This window comes from Spea bombifrons, chromosome 12, assembly GCF_027358695.1.
Source record: "Spea bombifrons isolate aSpeBom1 chromosome 12, aSpeBom1.2.pri, whole genome shotgun sequence".
NCBI lineage: Eukaryota > Metazoa > Chordata > Amphibia > Anura > Pelobatidae > Spea > Spea bombifrons.
The window spans coordinates 26103306-26124585 of NC_071098.1; the positions used below are offsets into that span (position 1 = coordinate 26103306).

At 40.7% G+C, this 21280-nt stretch overlaps 1 protein-coding gene across 2 annotated transcripts in view; it reads left to right on the forward strand.

The window, feature by feature from the left end:
• The window catches only part of SYT5 (synaptotagmin 5), a 74630-nt gene that overhangs the window by 40881 nt on the left and 12469 nt on the right, over nt 1-21280 (forward strand). For both annotated transcript variants that reach the window (XM_053451671.1, XM_053451672.1), the window contains exon 2: nt 18514-18671. In XM_053451671.1, coding sequence (XP_053307646.1) covers nt 18521-18671 — 151 coding nt within the window. In that variant the 5' untranslated portion in view covers nt 18514-18520. The remainder of the gene's footprint in view (nt 1-18513; nt 18672-21280) is intronic.

Genomic DNA, 21280 nt, shown 5'->3' on the forward strand with positions numbered 1-21280 from the left:
TCTCCGAGTTTACGTGCTAAAAGCCTGTTTCCATGTCAATCAATACTCGTTAAAGAGCAATCCTTGGGTCCAGGGCCAGCTCGGAGACTGTTTCTAAGATGTGACATGCAGTCAGAATGGAAAAAGCTCATCACAGCGCTGTGTAAACGTCAGCATGAGCAAGCAGAACAAAACCTCCACATGAAAGCCATACGCCAACCAACAGTTATTTGGCACAAAAAGCTATCATTGGTAAAGTCCCACGCGTAAGAAGAGTCTTATTCATGGAGATGCTTAGTGTAATGAAACTACCCAAAATTTACTCCATGAGCGTGATATTGCTAATTTTGCTGTTAAAGCGTCTATTTATGACGTTCTTTTAAACAGTTGAAGATATTCTATGTCGGGACTGTTGGACAACCATAATATGGGATAGATATGAGAAGATATGAGAGAAAATGTTGAACAATTTTGTTATCTTTCTCCCCCTTCATTATCTCTCCATTTATTTGTTATCTTTTCCCCGACTCTCTTCTTTGTCATTATTTTCCCTTCTCACTATCTGTCTCCTTTCTCCCCATCTCTCCTTTCTCATTATCTCAACCCTCTCTCTACCTCTTCCCTTTCTCTCTTCTCTTCATCTCTCCCCTATATTTTTCTCCCCACCTCTTTATCACATATTCACTTCAAATCTCCCTTTTCTATTTATTTCATCACTCTCCATCTCTCCCTTTTCTCATTATCCCTCTCCTTTTTTCTCTGTATCTTACTTCTTTTTCTTTATCATTCCCCTTTGTCCCCATCTCACCTCTTCCTCTCTATCTCCCCTTTGTACTACACGTCGTCTTTCTCATTTATTATTTTACCCCTTTCTCTTACCTTGCTGCAGACCTCTGTTCTGCTCCATCACAGTATGCACGGATTCAGTGCTGAGCACTGGGATATGATGTCATATTCCAGCACTCAGCATCAATTGCCAGAAACATCGTGAGGGAGCAGTGAAACATTAAGACTGTATGACCAGACCTTGCCCTCCCTTTGTTTTGGGCCGGTTTGAGGGAGACCAAGCTCTTCCTGCAGAAAAACTTCAATGGGGTTGGCTCTTTTGCAAACTCTCCCATCAACTCTCCCTTTAGTGAATAGACCTTGAGTGTATTTTATCAATATTTGCGTTTCAATCACTGTCTTGTCATGTTCTCTTCACAGTGAGTAATGCCTTTATTCTGGTTGGGAAAGAAAATAAGAATTTAGAAAATACAAAAACACGGTGTAGTCATAATGATGACATAGCTTGGACCTATGTCATCATCTGCTGGGACCAGGCTTACATTTCACTAATGTCTATGGGACCCACCATACTTTTAAAATAGAGTGAAAAGTTAAAGCACCTTGTAGATGGGGCAATAGTGGAAGATGGGAGAAGTGTGAGTTGCTATAAGTGTTACATGCTTAAAAGGTCCAAACGGGTGCACATACATGTCAAAATATTTGTCTACCTCATCTAATAATGGCAACTAAAAGGAACTTTTTCACAGATTAGCCCATCGACAAAAAATAAAAAGTTGGCTTTACTATAAGATGCTTTTGGAAAGTAAATTTGCTCTGTCAGTCTACAATATCCCTTTATAAGACTTTCAGATAACAATGCGTTAACATGCCAGGAGATGTTTCAACTATGATTGGGGGATCAGGCCAAACATGTCCTCCATCATTTTTGTGGCGTAACACTAATTTGCCTTAGTCCGTTTCTCCCAGAGCTTTGGCGAAACAGATGTTTTGTGCAAATGAAATCTGGGTACGGAAACCACTCCAAAGACAGGTGATTGATGCTATGACCTCTCGGCTGTCCGTGCTCCCAGCGATGCTTCACTTCCTGTCCAATGGGATTTCCCACTCTGCCGGTAAAGAGATTAATAAATAAAACACTAGAAGATGAAATATTAACACATATGTTGTGAAATGAGGCTTGATTGTAAAGGTATCATATTCGGAATTACAGAATACAAGTGATTCTGGGCTTAATGATTTTTTCCCCTTAAGAAGTATATTGAAAGTAATTGATAGAGATTACTTAAACTCACTTCTATTATATTTTATTTATCTCTCTCCCTTTTCTCCATCTTTTTTGTCATTATCTCCTCTTACTTATCCCTCTCCTTTCTCACCATCTCTCCATTCTCTTCATCGCCCCCCTCTATCTCCTCCTCCTCCTCCTTGTCTCCCCCTATATATTTCTCTTTATCGCTCAAGTTTCTCCCCACCCCATTTTCTTTTATCCTTCCCCTTTTCTTTGATCCCTCTATCTCATTATATCTCCTCTTTTCTTTATCTCATATTTACTTCATATCTTCCTTTTCTCCCTACTGCTCCCTTTTCTCTCGGATATCGGCAGGCTATAATATGATGTTAACACCAAAAAGCCATCTTTTCCTTTTATTTTATTGAGATACCACTACTATAAAAAATGTCCTTTACATTTCAAGTGTCCAAGGACATCTGGGTTGGGGGGTGTGTGGCAAGAGGTGATGAAGGGCAGGACAATCCCAGAAATGGGCAGCCCCTGGCATGACCACCTGCTTTACCTCTGGCTCCTTGATGCCTCCAATGCAACCAGTGGGCTGGATTCAATGTTGCAGTTACATTTATTGCAAAGCATTCCTCCCATAGACAGAAAACAATGAGAAAAAGTCATAATCCATTTTATTTCTAAACCTGGCCCAATATATCTCATTTTATGCCCCAATTATAATTGCAGTGTGTGAATGATGCTATTCAGTTAGTTTTGATGAATATTCAGTAATTGAATTCAGCCCATGATGGAAGCCCCAGCCAAAAGCTAACTAAGTACACAGTTTCACAGGGAGATAATAATATGGTTCTTGAACAGAATGAATGCCCAATACCTAAAGACCACAAAATACGTTTTTTATTTTTATTTGTCACAAAATAAGTGACAAACTAAGTAAAACAGCCCCTCGAAAGATTATTTACCAAGACCAGAAACGGTATCGGTGGTCGGTTATAACAATATAAATTGGAGTCATTAGCTGAATGTGTATTTTATTTAACAATTTAATCCCGTAAAGAATACACATTTATCATGGGAAGCAGAAGGTCTTCCTTAACTATGGATAACTTTCTTTTCTCAAGACTGCCCTTTTATAAGGACATCAGTTAAAAATATTTATCAATTCATCTGCTTATTTTTTACTTTTTGTCTTACCTTTGTTGTGAGATACAAGGATTGATTTTATAATTAGATCAGCGTAACACTCAGAGGTTTATTTCTCTTTGTGTACTGATGGAGCCAGTGCTCTGGAAAGTGCATCTGTTATAAACATGAATTTCCTTGGCAGGTAGGGTGCATCTAAATCATAAATCCTTAGATGTGAAATCATTCTCGGTAAAGAACAGCAACCGCACAGTCATTAAATGAATGACAAAGACGCCCTTCAGGGGCTTACGATATGTCCCTACGTTATAACCTGATCCTTAATACGCTGATTAAGATATTAACAGAAGAGAATGAAAGGAACTCTTCAATATTCTTTCATCCGTAGAAGTCATTGATCTGACTATGGCTGCCAAAAGGAAATGGTAAGTATGCTGAAGATGACACAGGTCAGGCCAGGGTGTCCCATAAGGAGAATTGGGCATTTTATTAAAAGGACTACATTTTAGGGGCACCCCCCCCATTGCTCCATACATTTTAAGAGTGGGGTTTACAATAATCAAGGACATTAATTATCTTTATCTGGGGTAAATTGGGGTAAACAAGCCCTTATGGGAATTCTTTGTGAGATACAAGTCTTTGAAGAACAAAAGTCAATTGAGTTGTACCCATGGCCACCACTGACAAATGTAGAAGTGTGGACAAGTCGAGGTTAGCAAGCCACAAACTTTTCTGAAACGTTGGTTTAGCAGAGAGTTGCCATTTCAACTTAACAAATTTACTAAGTATTTTGTGGGCCCAAACCCTTGCAGGTTTCTCCATTAAGAAGGGGTTAGCTGGCCCTTTATAAAACATAGTTCAATGTATGTAGAGATTTACCAATATATCTTCCTTATTTAATCAAACCCCCACCACCACCTTCAAGACCTCAATTTCCTTTCAACTCTCCCTTATCCAGGCTTAGTGATTGTGAGAGTGGTGGATGTGGTGGCCCGTCGTTACGATCACTGGACCAGAGGCTTTGGGTGGCTTAGCGGGGCTCTTATTTCACATCAAATGATAAGCCATACTGAGGCATGGTTGTCTCAAAGGCTTCAGTCCTCACTGCCTTTACCAGCGCTGAGACATAGACTTTCTGAATTCCTTCAAAAGTGATACATTGGCCAGCGCCATTCAACACAAACTACTCTACAGTCACACAAATGACTGCTTTGATGAGTAACATCAATAAAATAATAATAAACAGATTGACTTATTGAGCACAGCATAAATCAGTTAAGCCTGAACAAATAAACAACAAAAACAAATGACTGAAAGTCCAGTAGAAGAAGGTTCGTCATCGTACCTGGGAACTCTCTGGGCTTGACCCGGAGTCTCCAGGTGAAGCCCTGCTTCCCGGAGTCTCTATGCCACTTTATTTCTTCTCTGGACAAGGGAACGGCATGAGGCTATGCCTACTGCTCTGCCTATGATATGCCCACTCCGTGCCTATGATATGCCCACTCCGTGCCTATGATATGACCACTCCGTGCCTATGATATGCCTACTCCCTGCCCATGATATGCCTACTCCCTGCCCTATTATACCCACTCCTTGCCTATGATATGCCTACTCCCTGCCCTATTATGCCCACTCCTTGCCTATGATATGCCTACTCCCTGCCCACTTTGCTCTATAATAATAAGGATTTTGTCAGCGGTATATAGAAGTGCGTGTGAATTTAGTTTAGAGCCGTAGTTTCTCTGTAGTGCCGTCAGATCACCTTCCCCTTTAGTGAAAACCGCACTGCTTAGGATATTTATTTTATGTATCATTTTCTAAAATGATTCCTGCTAATCTATCTAAAAAATGCCATTTTGAACATACTTCTATGACTTAGGTCAAAAATAACCCCTACTAGTGGATTCAGCTCTCCTCTCGGTGCTTTCACAGCTTCTATTGCTCAGGAGAATTTGATCTAAGGTTAGATCTACTTCACAGCAAAATCTCTCTTTTAACACCTATACTTTGAAGCCGCCTCTGTTTCCTGCTTCTGTCGGCAGCGACAATAATTAGTAGCTTTAGCAGATATTTCCTAGAGTTGGAAACATATGTGCTTCTCATACACCTGAATCCTTCCTGGTATGTAATATGGATCAATTGGTGTTAGATGCATTAATAAACTATAGCAAAAGTCAGTATTTTTCAATTATTTATTTCATCATCTATATATATATACTTGTCGAATAAAACATGGAATTACCTATTTGATTAAACTGCAACATCACATAACGTAAGTATCCCCGGCTGCTGTTTTGTGCAGTCTAGTGAATGGGGCGTTCTGCTCACTTGTGTCGCAATGCTCATTGACCACCATAGGCTTCTTGCCTATATTGGAATGAAAGAACCTATAAACCTTTGCCTCCATTTTATTATCTATCGGCGGGCCCTGTTGATCATTGATGATCATTGTTTCAGGGTAAGTTGTCTAGTCCCCTAAATGTGCTCATTCAAGAAGCAGGTTCAGTTTAATATCTATGCTCGTTTTTGGTCATAGTGATGTCCTTAATGCATGATCCAGCATCTCCGTAGCTTGGGTCAGCTCCATCTTTCGAGTCCCCATCCTACATGTATTTGCTTACTAGCGCCCCGGACAAGCTGCCAGATCTACAGTATATGGTAGACCCAACCTACCCAATGAATACAATAAACAAAGGGGCAAATAAATCTGGGAAAAAACCCACAATATTGTTATTTCTGGAATGATCAGCCATTAGAATTACCATAATATCTAGTACCTTCTGACAGACAATCATGTGTTGCTGTGCTATGTGTTTTAGCAGTATGGCGTGTGAACTGTATGCTGCGTTGAATAAATCTGAGAATGAAATCAAACCAACTCTGTGAGAGAATGAATCCAAAAAGATACAGAAATAGATTTGTGTGCAAATGTAAAAAACCGAACATTTTGTCACGTTATCCAAGTCTGTATGATGTGTAGAGTCGGCAAAGAAGATACCCCATCCCCACCATTTTAAATGGCCGTTGATGAGACATTTCATTTGAATTTGTAACCTGTAGGTAGCTATTTGTATCAACTGTACTAAGAATGGTATTAAGAAGGAAGTTGGCGTCTTTGTGCGATTCACAAAGGCGTTTTTTTATTCAATGGAAAAAAATATCTATATCTATCTATCTATCTATCTATCTACCGCCTATCTATTTGTTGCGGTTCTTGTTATACAACAATGTCCTTTATGGTAAGAATGACTTGGCCTATTCACAGACCCCCTCCCTGTCCCCAGAAGCGAGAGATGACAGAAGAATTTGAGCACAAGACAATAACGGTACACATGTCATCTACATTCAACAATAGGCGGTCGGATAAGCCGTTAAAATGTCACGTCTAATTCAGACACAGCAAGCGTTCTGCCTGAGGATGTTACTCTGATTAGAGCAACTGCCACTTATACCAACGCTGAGGGTCTCTACAAATGTTGCTCTGTATCAGACATTCTTCGGAGTTTGGCTACGGCTGGAACCCGTTTCCCATTGCATTCCCTGCTACCGATCTGATGGTTGAAAGTGTCCAATATGGAAGGAAAATCCAGTTGTGATGCTATTACGATGACTTCCATGTTGACTTTAACTTATTGATACTTTCCCCAGGTACAGGCCAGGGCTGGCCCGGTGGGTAGATCGACGATTGCCCCTCTGGGCCGGTCCTGATTCTTAAAAAAAAAAAAAAAAGTCAGCCTGAGACCCAACTTGGGCTGACCTGCTTACAGAGGAGGGCTCAACAGGTCCCATAACACAATCTTACATGTTACATGTCACAACGGATCTCCATGTATAGTGAAGTCGCTGAAACCACAAACTCTCCTGTCAACTCTCCCTTTAGTGAATAAATCCCAATTCGTTTTATAGACGATGTGTTCAACATTTCCTGGGCTACAGGGGGTATTCTGGTTCACAAAAGCTTCAACCCTGGGCGAAATATGTTAAAAATGAGTTAACCCATTGTAGCCATGCATGTACACATTCATTTCCTTAATAACATAATTGAAATTCCAGTTTGAATGTAGGCGACACAATCACGAATTATCCTGGATCTAAGATAGAGACAACAGATATCTTAGAAGGACAGAAATAGAAGATAGATACTATCCCCACCTACCATGTATTCTTTCTTAGCGTAAATAAGAGCCCTGTCTGCTTTGATACCCAGTGGGAACGTAATTACTAACCGTGCTGTTTATAGTCAGGGTGGTTACCGAGCTTTTCCGTCTGCGAGCCTTGTTCCTAAATGGCATGTGAATCTGTTCATTCATGTGCAATGTTCTTTGACCTTCAACAGCTTAGTAAATTGTCCCGTCGGTAGTTGACACCTTACGCTCCAAATGACATGAAAAACAAAATGAAAACTATTGAATCCAGACAAAGAAAAACTCTTTGTGTAGTGATTGGGAAAATATCATTCAGACAAAAGTTAAACACAAGACTGCCAGAGGCATTAAGTCACTTAACTCACGTCTCATGCGTGAACCTTCCTCCGAGCCAAACACACCTGTCGTATTTCATTTCATGTTTATATTATAGCATTATTTTTAAACATTTACACGAACTAATTATTTTGATTGAAGACGCTAATATAGCTTATACACCAGAAGCCCGTATAGAGATGTTTTTTTAATCATTTCCAGGCAGCACCGTATACCATGGTTCTTTTCACAATTATTATCATCATATAGGTTGGGACTGGCCATCGGGCACACCAGGAAGATGGCTGATGGGCCGTCCACGCACTATTATCGACACTCGCCAGCGCCAGCATGATGCAAAAGTGTAAGGCATCCGTATGTATCTGGCAAGTCTTATGCATATAATTTATCAGCCACTGGCCCTAATGAGCCAGAGTTGATTTGAGTATACCCATATGAAAGGACTGGAGCATGATCGTCAGGTGATGGAGTTACCAATATCAAAGCAATCTCCTGCCCTGAAGTTCTCTCTTATCTCCACATCACGCCCTTGCAAAGATTGCCATCAACAAGGAGAAACTTAATAACATAAGATGGTATACATATATGGTACATTTAACTGTTTATTCAAAGATAGCGGAAATTCTGGTGATTTTGATCTGAATGGATGGAGCACTACTTTAAACATGCCAAGAATAAGACCAAAAGAACTCAGGGAGCCAAGCCGTTATGGTAAATGAGAATTGGACTTGGTCTTCCTGCATCCCAATAATATCAATCTTTATCACTGCCCCTGGAGATAAATTAGACCAGATAATAACTGAGGAAGCTGGTCTGGAAGACTGTGGTTCAAAGAACTGGTCTGAATTAGGATTCCTATTAAGACTGGAAAAGCTATACAGCTCCTTCCCAGCCTCCTTGTTCCGTAGACCTGTCACATTTCGTCTTTGTTACAAGCCAGAGTAGCCTCTGGAAACCAATTCCAAAGCAATATTCCATGCGTACCGCTCTACTTCCTTATCTCTAAATGAAATGAACCACATAGATTTCCAGCTCTCTCCTCTTATTCATACATTTTTATTTTACCTTATTTATATGCTATTTATCAAAACTGCAAAACCCACAGAACATAAGTTCTCTGTTAAGATATGGTAGAAATGTCATTGTATTAATATTTATGTTATTAAACTCTATCCAGTCACTCGTGTCCCGTTGGATTAGTTGATCTCCCGCTACAGGTTAATAGCTTGAATTTTCTTTTTTTTTAGAACAGTTCATGGAATGGAGGCAGGCAAGATTAGAATGAGTTCAATCATCTGAAGTGTAATATGTGTCGTTACAGTATGTCTAGAATCCCCTGTTCATCAGAATTTATAAGTAGTTCACACAGCGGTGGACCGGTAATAAATATTGGAATGGAGAGGTAAGGGGTTGGATAGCCTCTGTAAAGAGATAACGAGGTAGAGATGGTCTATCGGTCTTTGCCAGGATCAGAAGCCATTTGACGGCCTGAGTGATGATGTAACATATTATGTGAAATGATATAGCCCGTCAGAAAATGGAACCTGGAGCGTGAGTCGGAACTGTATGAAATGACACTGTTCATACAATAAATTACACCTTGACTAGGCATTGTGGTTGGTGGACCAATTCCGACCTTCTACTGAAAACTATGTATGTAATTATTACGCGGAAATCACTTCACCTAACATAACATTTATGAATATCCCATAGGAAACAGCATGTTTTGTGGTGGTCACTGCCTAAAATACTCCATAAGGACTAATGACCACAAGCCTTGTCTCCTACACCAGTCCTTGTACAGATTGCTGTCACATACCTTGCAACACTCAATGAAGGCCAGTGTTGGACATTTAAAGCCATCGAAGGGTGTTCTGTCAGATGGGCTAACATCTGAAGACTGGCAAATGGTTATGGAAGTTGGACACCATATAGGAAGCCTTGGGTCCCAAACAAGCATCCCCTACCACTCAAAGTACATGTGAGAAACTTGGTATTAGTACATGGTCAAGGACGTTCTCAGTATCAGGTGGCCTGAATCAAGGGTAACACTGTCCAAGTGCTCACTGGGGCAGGTACTTAAGGCACCCCTGTAATGAAGGCTCATCCAAATCACGTGTAGAAGGCAGGGTTCAGCGAGGTCATGTAACGCAATGTTATGTGACCACAACGTGGTAGCAACTTACACCAGCTGCTCTGCACACGGCAGGTGGAAGAATGGTATGTGTGTGTGAATGTGTGTGGGGTTAGAGTGAGCGTGTGTAGGTGTCAGTGTGAGTGTGTTATTCTTGCCCAGGGTGGCACTCGGTCTATCGCCGACCCTGTACATGTATCAGTGTGTGCACATGCTATCCGTAATACCGGCATTTGCCCCAGCTAGGCACGTTTTCTATTTTATTTTGCCAGCTGCTCGGTGTGAAACAAGGGGAGATTTGATTTTGAAATGCTTTGTAACATTGACAGCGAGCCTTATTTTTCTGCCTGAACAAGTTCCTAATAAACAGTAGCTAATTTTCAGATTTTGGAATGTGCGAGTGTCGAGGAGAACGGCAGGCATTTTCTCCCTGGCGTGATGTCTGTGTGGGAGGCTTGATGTGTCAGCGTGAGCCGTAGTGACAACCAATCTACACACAAGCTACCACTGTTGTTTCCCATTCTGCCACATTTAAGTAATTCTTTTGCACCTCAGAGTCCTTTCTATATTCTCCCCCAATAATTACACGGCTTTTCAACTTTATGTCTTCTAAATTGACGTTTTTAAACCGAGCTGCATTTTGGAATTCTTACCCCTCATTATGGATTTGTTTTGGCCAATATGACTTCTCCAGCGGACTTCTGAACTAATATTACATTTTAACCCCTTTAAGGACAATGGGTGGTCCCTAAACCCATTGAAAACAATGCATTTTGAACCCGTACATGTATGGGCTTTGTCATTAATGGGTTAAAAGGTTTTGTAGAGACAGATTCCCCTCTTGGACGATCAGACCCTCAGCTGCTCTATAGACTACTTGAGTCATGGCATTGAGATATGATGTCATACCCTGATGTATCCATGGAGGAGCCTAGGGCAGCGCTTCTGCTGCCAAGAATACTAGCATGGTTATGTTATCTAGAAGCATAGAACTTGACAACAGAAGACCCATTCTGCATTTTTTTCCTAATATAAAGACTCAAATCTTAATCAGTCGTTGGTCTGATTAACGCCTGTTTAAATCCCGTCACTGTATTACCCTCTACCACTTCTGCTGGTATTATTTTTTATATTAATATCTAGGGGATGTTGGACCTTTGCCCAAGGCTCTATATTTGTGATATTCATTGTTCACCTAGGTGAGCGATGAAATAAACTGCACTAAATATAGCACAGTTCACACCTGTCGGAGCCTAGGGAGGGTATTTGAATCCTTTATTATGGACAGTGACGGTGACATTTATTCTGTGCAAGAATGAAACAGTCTGTGCTCACCTGATCCTACCGTATAATGATTTGGGGAACAGGATCCAGAATGAGAGGTAATTCATTATGAACTATTTAAACCAAACAGTTGAAGACACATCCTTAGCAATGGTTAAAGTATATATCATTGTATTTGTATTCTGTTCAATGTTTTTAAAGCCCCCTTGGTGATAGCTGCTTTATTTAAAGGCATAAAGGTGATATAAATACAATTCTTCAGCTAAGAAAGGTGTTGAATATATGATGCCATGTTTTTCTATGTCATTTCCACATTGTTCATGCTTCGAGATACGCCATGTTGTTATATTACATGTTCTTCTGTGTTTAGTGATCAGGGAGCATGTTTAATGAGCTGACCAGAGGTCTCTGAAAATATTGAATCCTAGAGAGCTCGTTAGGAAGGTTCTACATGGTGAGTCACACGTCGTGTTTATTGCACAGCCTGGCAGATGGCCACGGTCTTGCACATATCCGGCGTGCGATAATTCTGATAAGAATAAAATTGCAGAAGCCATCTTGCCTTTGAAATATCCCGCTGTTAACGTGCCTTGGTTATAGCTACGCTATCCTTGTTCGGACGCTCTAGCCATCATGTGCACTTTAACGCATGTAACACCCGAGTGGGCGGGTTTCACGGTGTCCCCCTTGCAAATTCATGGAGATATTCTGCATTTGGCCCATTGATTTTAATGGGAGCCATTTCTTACCACAGCTTTAAGTAGCCAATCAGCATGCCTGGGAACTTTCCATGGTAGGCTACCTGGAGCTATCCCTCTTCTGAAGGAGTGGCTTTGTGTGGGTGGGGCTAGCCAAATGAGGGGTGTGGTTAGATGTACAAAGGGGGGGCTAGCCCCAGAGACGTGAGTTGGGAGTGAGAAGGGATTGTGGGTGGAGAGTGGGGGCAACTAAATGGCACTCTTCTGCCCCGTAGAAAGACCCGGAAACCCAAGGAAGCTAGGCTTCACCCAGGGACCCTGTATTACCCCTGGAGAGTTCTCAGGTATTTTAACCAGTGGTGTGAATACAGTGCCATGGCGGGGTTGTAGGTAGGTGGGCTAAGTGCTTTATTTATGTATGTAGTAAGGTACTTTAATATGTATTTGGTGAAGCCGCATGCGACAGAGCGTTTCTTTAATTTCTATGGCTGGGGATGGCACGCTAGAGTCCTGTTTTGATATAGATTAAGGTTGTACATTTATGATTTTTATTTTTTTCCCCAAAGTCAGTCTCTAGATGATTGGGGTTGATAGATGTCCTTATTACTAATTTAAAAAGCTACTTGAGCTTCCAGCCAGGATATTTAAAAACCTATTTGGCTTGGCAGCATCGCGGAGTATCTGAATTTGAGTTTATTTGCAAATAATATAGATAATGTTAAAAACATGGAGGAGGACAAAAGGAAGACAGTGGTCCAGCTGGAATAACTAGAACGTGACCATCAGATATTATATACAATTTGAAACCTTGAATGTTCCCCAGTTAAGCCTTAAGCCGATCCTGCTAAACTCTGCCAGTTTTCTGTACAAGGATTGCAATCAAAGGGAAACTGAAAAATCGGATAACAATCCTTTACTTTTTTTAAAGAAATTTTATAGTATTACCATGAGAATGTCTGAATTTCCAATTTTTTTTATTGTAGCTGAAGGAACTCTAATCAAACCAGCCTTAAGTCACAACGTATTAGAATGAGGCTTTGCTTTATCCCTAGGTTTCTTGATCCATATTTGAGCTCTGACTTATTATTCAACAGTGTGCAGGTCAGTAAGTTCACTATATTCAACCTTCTTGCTTCACTTTTTATTTTACCCACCCTTGAAATTGCCCTGGCCTATGGCTGGTGGTGGAGAGGGAATTTACCAGCCATCTGGCGCTGCCTGTGGATTTATTGCCCCTGCACCGTATGTTTTTTGGTTTTGGAGTGAGTTAAGCACCATTGGATCGCCAAACGTCACAGTGGAACTGAGTCCCCAAAGACTCTGTTGGGTTCTGGTGGGTGGAGTGGATTGTTTCTTCTGGCAACCACAACCCCTTGAAGACTTCAGTTTATGGAGTTGAAGACGTCAGTGGGTCTCCTCTACAGGAGATCCTAGCAGATCCAGCCCACCCAAGGCTTATGCCTGGGAGCGAAGGAAGGGGCTGCTTATCCCTTTGGGGAATGCAGCCCTAGAAGATTGGAGACTTGGATTCCACTGTGGCCCTTCCTCTTTTGGAGCTCCGATCACCCTTTTTTCACTAGCACGGTAGTAGACGTTCAAAGAGCACGATTCCTCTGGCTCCCGAAAAAGTTCCATGCAGGGACAAAAGCTTTAACGTTACAGGAAGGTGGGACTGTTTGCCAAATTTGGGATTGTTGACAGCAGATTTTAATAACCTCCTTGCATAACAGGGCAAGAAGGGAACACAAAGCCTAGATAGAGGTAACTAGATATTGGAAACCTAATATTATTATAATTAATAATAATTAAATTAATATTGCAATAGCTAATAATAAACACAGTATTAAGCTTTAATTTAACTTGTTTATTTTATTTGAAGCTGTTTTTTTTTTAAATGTACCTTTTTGTGCTGTGTTAAAAAATGTAAATCTGAAAAAATCATTGTGTTAAGTGATTGGCAGTGTTGCCTGTCACTGCTGCTGAATAATGCATGTTATGTATTTACAGGAAATTTGGAATAAGTGGAATATACTTTTTTTTTGTTTTTTTTTTAGTTAAGAATATTCCTTGATTGCAAGAACACCTGTTTTTAGCTGGAATAACACTGAATTATGAATTGTTTGTGCTGAGTTTTGTTGAGCAGGCGATGGCCAAATGCGAAATTTAAAGACCCATGCCGTGTTAATGGTATTTAGCGTGAAACCAGTTTGGTTGGGGCAGAAGGCACTATACTTGTGCATATTCATGTCACTGCCGTGCTGCCTCAGGTACACTCACGAGGGGCCTCTAACAATTAGCTTGTATATGTAGCTGGCTGGCGCCCCACTGGAGATACTGGACCATACCATGTTTGCAGGAGGGGGAACATGCATCTATTACTTATGAATAAGAGTAGGGATGTTAATTGTCCATTGGCCGCGGATCCTTGGGTGGCAGCTGGAATTAAAGTGTCAGGGCTGCCTCATCATCCCCAGTCTAGACCTGGGCACATATGCAAAAATCTTTTTAAAAAATATTAGAATTCCTACACAGAAGGGCACTGTGAAGATAATCACACAAACACACCTGCTCATTCACACACACACACATATTTATGCTTGCCCTTACACATAATCATCCTAGCATACACTTGCCCTAACATACAAACTTTCCTTCACAAATACACACATTCAAAACTCAAAGCACTCTCTCTACCCCCTCTCTTTCATTTCTTCCTCCCTTCCCTTTCTTTCTTTTTCTTTTCTTTCACTCTCTCTTCTTGTTCGCTCTCCCCTTTCTCTCTCTCTCTATTTTTCTCTCTCTCTTTCCTTTCTTTCTCTCTGTCTCACTCTTTTAACTTTCTTTCTCTCTCTCTCTCTCTCTCTCTCTCTCTATCTTCCGTTTCTTTCTCCATCTTGCTCAGCATCAATAGTTCACTCACATCTTGAGGTAGCACTCAAACAGAGGTCTGTTGGAACAGACCCCACACTCTCTTCGTTTTGGGTCGGTTAGAATGAAATCCATAAACTATCCAACTGGCCCTGCTACACCAGTGGCAGACAGTTCAGCCAGTCTCTGGAGGGCCCTGGCAGGGTCATCGACACCTCTGTTTATGTACACTTTGCCGACCCTTAATTTAAACTCTTGACCCAGAAGCAGGATTTATGTAGAAAGGCCCCCTTTTACATTTTACAAAAACTGCCACTTTAATCAGTCTATGGAAACATTCAATGTGTGTATCAACTTGACTTTTAATTGCTGTTTAGGACATAGCGTGTGTTCGTTTACCCCAGCGTCATCTGTAGAACATGATACTTCAGTATTTTTCAACTGGTTTTCAGCACAGCAGGCATATTTCCAATCGAGAATTCCCAGCGTTGGCTTATTTTCTCTTAATTCAGAAATACTTCTTTTACTTCTGCATTATAAAAGCTGATCAAGTACTTCCTACCCCCATCAGAAGTGAGAAGGTAATTCAGCTGCAGCGGAGGCAGATACGAGATGGTTAATGCGCCACCTGTTGGCCAGGAATGGTACTACCAGAGCCTGTCCTCGTTTTAAAATGTAACAAAGTCTAATAAAGCAAAGTAATTTATCATAAATCATTATCTCCATGTAAACGTGGACCCTTAGACTCCAGAAAACTCAACTGTGATTTTCATGAATGTATTTGCATTAAGTGTTAGTATAGATAATAGGACCAGTCGGAGGTGTTGATTATTTCTGTCGTTCCCCTTTTAGGTCTGTGAAGACTAAATTAATATTTGTATTTTGCGCGTCTCCCATTACATATCGTCTGGCCCGGAGGTATGAGTGTCTGGAAACCATCTTCCCATTACTAAGAGCCTTCTAGATAACAGCTACCAGTCCCATTGGGGACTCTTTCGTACCATGACACATCTGGGTAATGGATCACAGGAAGGGTTGCCACGGAGATGATCACAAAGCCGTACCCATAAGCCCTTGCTGCACTGATGATTTTGTGCATCACAAAGCATTAACTGCAAATGCAGATTCGTTTAAGAATGCCCTGTAAATGTATTTAAAACTGTAATGCACAGGGTACAACAAACATATTAAATAGTAGCATCAAGCAGCTTTGCTTTGTACATTTTACTTTAACGAGAGGGTAGTGGGAGCGGCCCATTCCCCACCCATGTCCCCTCCAAAAATGGCGTGTGTCCTGGGATGTCATTGGGACTGGCCACCAACATCAACGAGACCTTCTACCCCATCCTGAGGAGCTCCAGGTAGCTCCCAGTTGTGCATACGCCTATCCCATGCATGTTTATGTTCCCTTACTAGAATAGCCTCTACCACTTCTGCTGGGTGACTGTTCATTTATCTACCACCCTCTCAGTAAAGTAAAAAGCCAGCCTGGACATCTAATCTCATGCCAGTTCTGGTGTCCGTAATCTGAGTTTACAGGATTGTTAAATTATTTCTCCTCTAGGTCCATGTGGGGCTAATCCCTGCCCCTGGGTAATGTATAGAACATATCTATTATCCTTCATTATATTATTATTATTTATATATTATTTATTATTAGTGTTATACTTGGAATGATGCTGGATTTTGCTTCTTTCCCCGGTGTTTCTTTGTGAGGCTAGCTTTCCGTCTATTCATATTTTTCACTCGCTCATAACAAGACTAATTTGAGGAGGTGGACAGCAGCTAATGTAGATGGAAATACTCTAAAATGAAATTGTCAGTTTCCAAACCGAGGGTATAAATCAGGAAAAGTGATGAAAGAATAAGATTGATGCTAGAGAGGGGTTGTTGACTTTCGTATGAATGGGTAAATTGCCAGGAAACCAGAGCTTTGCGTTGAATGTTAAATATATTGCGAGCCGATTAACACATCCTCTCAGGACTCGTAATTTCCAGAAGGGACTATATTTTACATTCTGCATTCAAATGTCTATCTGGATTGAATATATACCCATCAAAATCACACGCAGCAACTTATTTATGCAATTTTAACGTATATTGACAGATTCAGGTCAAATACCTTGGATTAAAATCTTTATCCAGCCTAACATTTTACATTAGTGACATGTAATGGCGGTGCTTTTTCATTCAGTTCCTAAATATGTTCAGAATTTAAATTCATAAAGGAGGATACAGGGTAGGGGTTGGGAGGTAGTGGTTGGGGTTCAAGGACACAACTACTATTCTTTATTTTAGCACAAAGAGATGGACCTACTTTATAAGTAATACTTAGACGGGGTCGGCCTGGGAATTAAAATTGGGCCTGGCACTTTAAGGCCAGTGGCCGATAAAATGATATAGGTGCATGCCACGTTCTTCCACTTTTGCAGCTTGTGGTGGTGTTTCCAGCTGGTAGCCGCACATTAAAGGACAAGATCTTCTGTCCAAAAGGTTGGGAGGTGCCACCAACCATTTGCCTGGGTTACCAGATGAACCCGATGGCCATTCCAGGCCTTCTAAGATACAACATTCAGAAGGTTCTATGAATCTATGAATTTGAAAAGCATTGACTTTTGTTTTTCATAAATACATTATAGTAATATAAAATTATGAGTAGCCTGTAGCACAGTAGATGTCACCACTCCATCTTCAGATAAGTGATCTCACCTGACCTCAACCAGTTTAACAGTTTTTTCTGACCAGGTTGTCAGAAGCATCTTGAATAGGGGATCCCCAAACGGTTATCATAAGTTACCTGGCGCATATACACTGATCACCCATAACATTATGACCACCTGCTGAATATTTTGTTGGTCCCCCTTTTGACCCGTCGAGGCACGGACTCCACTAGACCTCTGAAGGTGCGCTGTGAGATCCTTTCAGTCCTGTAAGTTGTGAGGTGGGGCCTCCATGGATACATCTGGTGCCATGTGTTCTCCAGGTAAGAGACACATCCGGCCATCTACATAATATAAAAGAAAACGTGATTCATCAGACCAGGCCGTCTTCTTCCATTGCTCCGTGGTCCAGTTCTTGTGCTCACGTGCCCATTGTAGGCGCTTTTGTCAGCATACGCAACAAACTGTGATGCTCTGAGTGTTCTGATGCCTTTTTATCAGAACCAGCAGGAACTTTTTCAGCAATTTGAGCTACAGTAGCTCATCTGTTGGATTTGACCACACGAGCCGGCCTTCGCTTCCCACGTGCATCAAGGAGCCTTGGCTGCCCATGACCCTGTTGCCGGTTCACCGCTTTTCCTTCCTTGGACCACTTTTGATAGAGACTGACTACTGCAGACCAGGAACACCCCACAAGAGCTGCAGTTTTGGAGATGCTCTGACCCAGTTGTCTCGCCAACACAATCTGGCCCTTGTCAAAAGTCACTTTTGAGGATGAAATATTGACTTGCTTCCTAATTTATCCCACCCAGTGACAGGTGCCATAATAACAAGACACTTCACATGTCAGTGGTCATAATGTTATGGTTATGGTGTATCAATAATAAATAACAATAAGCTGGTTTCCAGCAGGTTACAATCTGTTGTGTACGTACACAAGTGGACCAGCAGAATTGTGTGCACCTTCCTCTTGATAAGGACTATAGTCCGAAACACTAGTTGTCCCTATGCCTACGATTTGTTCTTTTGCATTCCTCTTCTTCTTTCTTGCAAGTCCATGTATTAAGCGACCTACAATGCCTTGAAGATATGGACAGGGTCGGTTTATTCATATGATGGACTTTTGGCCAAGGTCCATTGGAGATGCTGAAACATAAATTGTTTTACTTTCCATTTTCTTCTAGCCCCAAAAATACCGGCTTTGTTATGCATTTTAATTATTTAACTGTATTTACAGCTCCAGAATGAACCCGGAGCGTAGGTCTGCCCTGAAGCCCACTGAGCTCCCGCCGGTGTCCCCCGAGCTCCACCAAAATGTCACGGAGATGCCAACCAAGCATAATGTCTTCTCGGACATGAAGGACAAATTTATGAATGAACTGAGCAAATTGCCAAGTGAGTAAAATAACCTTTGTTTTAGAAGTTATATTACAGCGGATGACAGCTAAGATTGTTCAAAGTGTGGCAAACACGGGCCCTGACTTCTGTGTGCTGTAGGAATCAATAAATCTCAATTTGTCTACTTTGGAAAGATTGCCACATTGAATTGTTATGGCTCCATAGTTTCAAGGGAACTCATAGATTTAAAAAGGTACATTTATCACGAGGCACACAGTCGGTCGGCTGTACTAGAACGTTATTAATGACCCTCTAAGAACTCAATTTACAAGTGCTTTAAAAAAGTACCAAAATAATACCCTTTTTAGGTAAACATGCTCTATTGTAGATGGAAAGAGACAAACTATATGTTTTTCATTATTTAACTATATATATATATATATATATATATATATATATACAGTATATTTTTTAATTCAGATAAATAATTTATAAACCTAGAATTTAAGGGTTGCATAAGGTAATAGGGCACTCTTTAACCCCTTCAGAGCCACAGTGCCAAGCAGTTTTGTGCCTCGCCACTAAAAATACCATTGAAAAACTAGGAAACCAGTTAGATACTTGGTAACCCCTTTAAGCAAAAAAAAAATCATTATTTATATATGATTTATCGCACTGCTTCAGAATAAATTGAATCATTCCAGAAAATAAACCAGAGAGAACACAATTACCAACAGCATTAAGAATAATTTGGTCAATTATACTAACGTGCAGAAAAAAAAATGTGCATTATCGTTTCAGCTACTTCTCTGTTTTCTGTGTAGTTTGATTTCATTTCATTCTCTCATTCATTTTGCTATTCTTCCTCTTTTTTTTGTTTGCTCTCATTTTCATTTTCTAAGATCATGCTAGGAAAGGTAAGTGATCGTTCCACTAAACCCATGTCTTCATATTCACCGTTTTCGGCCTTTCCATTTCTCACTTAATTTAATAATAATTAAAAATGAAAATAATTACTGTTAAATAAATATTCATTTTTTTGTTGGATGTATATATATATGTATGTATGTATGTGTGTGTGTGTATATATATGTATATATATATATATATATATATATGTATATATATGTGTGTGTGTATATATATATGTGTATATATATATGTATATATATATATGTATATATATATATATATATATATGTATATGTATTCTACAACAGTAACATATCCAGATTGAACATGTGAACGGGTCTAAGCCTCTAACAAGCTGAATTTCGAGACTAACCTACAGTATATACAGTATATGTGGGTATATAATAGATGTGTTTGAGTGTAGTACAGCTTTAGAATCCCCCATATGCATTTGTCCCTTTACCAGTCCCCCCGTTAATGCAAGTCAGCTCCAGTGCCGACTCGACAAACACTGCGGGGAGTGGGTCTGTTCAGTCCTTCCATTTGCCTGGAAAGTACTCTTATTGATTTCAATGGGAGCATTTTCCTGCCACTGATTGACTGCTTCAAGGCGCCAATCAGTGGCTAGAATCTTCAGACCGCTGAGAAGGTGTGGCTTCTTCTTTTTTTTTTTTTTAAGAATCTTTATTAAGGTACTCACAGAGTTCTTTAACATTCATTTTTCTTTAGTGGGGCGGTCAGCTGTTTTAGACGTTGTCACCCTAGCCTTAGATTGCGTTCTGGCAATGATCAGGTTAATACCCCATGTATTTTCCTTTCATGTTTATTTGCTGCTAAAGGGTTTAAGCCAGATAGTTTGCAGAGAACAGAACATCATTTCCAGATCCACGTGCCAGCTGGATACTCATCATTCTCATGTGTGAAGAAAACAGGATATTTTGATAGCACCTGAGTAATTTGTAACATTAAACATAAAATGATGCCTCGCAAGTCCCTTGCTCAGAAACATCTGTCTGCGCTATGGAACATGAAATGTCAGCCGCCCACCAGGCTCTGACACCACTATTTTGCAAAAATGAACAAAAAAAGTTCTGGATTTTGTTTACATTGGTCCCATGATTCCCAGGCGAGCATCATCGAGTAAATCTGTTAGCAACATCAACCTCAATTAGGGCAGAGTTTATGACCGGAACACGCATTCTCACTCCGTAAACGTTCACAGATGCTTACACAACCGTGCAAAATATCGGATGCCCGAGAATGCCACTCACAGGGAATTTTAATTAGACGATAAAAAAGATAGAACCACCGAACGGTGCAAATTAAGTGATGGAACTGCGAGCGTCTTAACAGTGACCAACATTCTGGGCCCGGAGGTCCTCTCTGTCCAGAATAGAATAGTCCAAACCCCTGACCAAAATCCAGGAGTATCATGAATCCTGCCTGGAGGACCCTGAAGACCTCATCATTTATTTATTCCCATATCTTCAAGAGGAAACATTAACTAGAAGACCACCAAGCATGTTACCAAATCCAATGACCCATAGCCCAAGAGACATTCAGATTATTTAGGGATGCCTCCCACAGATCATGGACGTTAGTCACTAATGGCAGCGTTTTATTTGCATAGGAGTTGTGTGTGTGTGTGTAGGCAGGGAGATGGATGGAGCTCGGGGAAACGTTGGTGGGATGAACATGTCCACCACGCTCTTCTGTAAATAAATCATTTGATGAAAGACTCCGATTTGCTCATG